The following is a 1961-nucleotide window of genomic DNA, read 5'->3' on the forward strand; positions in this document are numbered from 1 at the left end:
AGAAGGTACGCAGCGAGTCATCTCCGCAGTCAGGACAAAACCCAAGTGTGGCTGCAGTCCACCGACAACGGGGGAAGCCAGCACAGGCGACCGAGGGCTTGACCAAAGGAATCCAGACGAGATGCAAGCCTGGCTGGGGGCCAGTGAGCCACAAACTCAGGAGAGGTTACCCAGTGTTTTAGCACGGGAGGGAGGCCAGGACACAGTTGTGGAGGCAGTCTACTGACAAGAGGAACACTCAGGACAAGTTCCTGAATGCGTTCCCATAGAAATGCACAGCAGCGAAAGCAGGTTTTGGTTGCATCCTGGGGGACCCACGGTGGGGACCTGTGGCACCTGCTGCAGAGGCAGACCCACCACGTGCCTATCCCTGCCCTGGGTAACCAGCACTCGACTCAAAGCCCTAGCATCTATAACCAGATGCCAAATGTGGAGAGCAGCAGTCAGCGAGGACCACCCAAGACCAAGGTCAGTGTCATGCAGAGGGGGGACGGATGCAGCACACAAGAGTTCCCTTTAGTCCTCCTGCAGGTAGTGCTCGATGAGAAAATTGGCCGTCAGCTCCTCGTCCTTGTCACAAGCTAGATACGCTCGCCTCACCAGTGCTTCAGGAAAGCCCAGGACCTTCAGCCTGTCGATAGCTTCTAGCTCCTGGGCTGTCAGCTCGCTGGAGCCCTGCTGGCCCTGAGCCAGGCCTGCAGGGCCAGAGCCAGTCTTGAGAAAGTCCAGCAGGTGTTTGGTAGAAGATGCCAAAGCCTCTGCCGCCGCTGTCCACGCAGCGTCTGCTGGTGAGCCAGCAGCTCTGCGGCCCGCGGCTGCAGGGGGCTGGTGCGCGGCCCGCCCTTCTGTGTGTGCAGGGATTCCCTCGAGAAGGTACTCCACGGCTCGGTGAGGGTTGTGGTAACTGGCTCTCAGGGCTGCCAGGACCTGCCGTCGCTCAAAGCCCATGGACACGAGGTCCGTGATGGACTGCTCGTAGGCTGGGCCTGACACCAGGGCACCTGCCCCGTGCTCCCAGGACGTGGGGCCGGACAAGGGTCCTGCGGTGGCCTCGTCGCTGGCTGCTGGGAGGGCGGCACCTGGCGCGGGTGCCTCCTGTGGTGCAGGTGGCTCAGGCGCAGGGGCAGCGAGTGCGGCGGGCTGGGCAGACGCCATGTTGGAGGTGGCCGCCCAGGCAGGGCCAGGCGCTGGGGCCTGAGCTGCAGCTGCCCACGGGCTGGACGCCAGGGCAGCAGAGGGGGCAGGCTGTGACTGCTCGCCCCTGCCTGTGCCCATGGCCGTGTCTGTGCCCGTGGCCGTGCTGGTGGCTGTGGCCGTGTCTGTGCCCGTGGCCGTGCTGGTGGCTGTGGCCATGCTGGTGGCCGTGGCCCTGGGCACGGCCGGCCCTGCAGTGGCAGCTGCGCTGGGCTCGGCCAGCAGCACCTCTACCACTGTGTGCTCATCCAGGTGGTAGTCTTTGAGAGCAGCGCCGTCCTGGAGGACTTGGCCGGCATACAGCAGCCGTTGCTGCGCCGCTGGAAAGGCGTGCCTGCCCTGCTGCAGCTCGATTTTCTCTTTGAGGGCTCTCACCGTGTGCTCGGGGTCCACGTCGACCTGGAAGGTCAGCTGCGGGCCGGCCTGCAGGGTGAGGCGCATGGTGCGGGCCTGTGGCGTGGCCGGGCCTGGGCCGCGTGATGGCCGCCGGGGCGGGCGCCTTGGCGGGGTGGCGCTGCTCCCGCTGCTGCCTCTGCTGCTGCTGCGGCTCCCGCGTCTCCCGCTGGTGCCTGGGCCTCAGGGGAAGGCTGGGCTGGGGGCGCTCCGGCTCACCTCGGGCAGCGGCCTGTCCACAAGCACCCCGACCCACTTGGCGGCCAGCTGGGTCCTGCTGCGCACCAACAGGCCTCAGAGGGTGCGGGAGGCAGAAGGCGGGAGGCGGGAGGCGGGAGGCGGAAGGCGGGAGGCCCCAGAGGGTGCAGGGGGCA

At 66.5% G+C, this 1961-nt stretch overlaps 1 protein-coding gene across 1 annotated transcript; it reads right to left on the reverse strand.

The window, feature by feature from the left end:
* Window positions 1-516: 516 nt before the first annotated feature.
* Window positions 517-1635, reverse strand: LOC121166717 (UV excision repair protein RAD23 homolog B-like). Its single transcript, XM_040995970.1, has one exon. The coding sequence runs from the start codon at window positions 1633-1635 to the stop codon at window positions 517-519; it is 1119 nt and encodes a 372-aa protein (XP_040851904.1).
* Window positions 1636-1961: the final 326 nt, after the last annotated feature.

This window comes from Ochotona curzoniae, unplaced genomic scaffold (assembly GCF_017591425.1).
Source record: "Ochotona curzoniae isolate NIBS_2020 unplaced genomic scaffold, NIBS_Ocur_1.0 patch216, whole genome shotgun sequence".
Classification (NCBI taxonomy): domain Eukaryota; kingdom Metazoa; phylum Chordata; class Mammalia; order Lagomorpha; family Ochotonidae; genus Ochotona; species Ochotona curzoniae.

Coding starts and splice junctions, on each gene's coding strand:
- LOC121166717 (XM_040995970.1), bottom strand. CDS start 1,635: ATGCGCCTCACCCTGCAGGCCGGCCCGCAGCTGACCTTCCAGGTCGAC.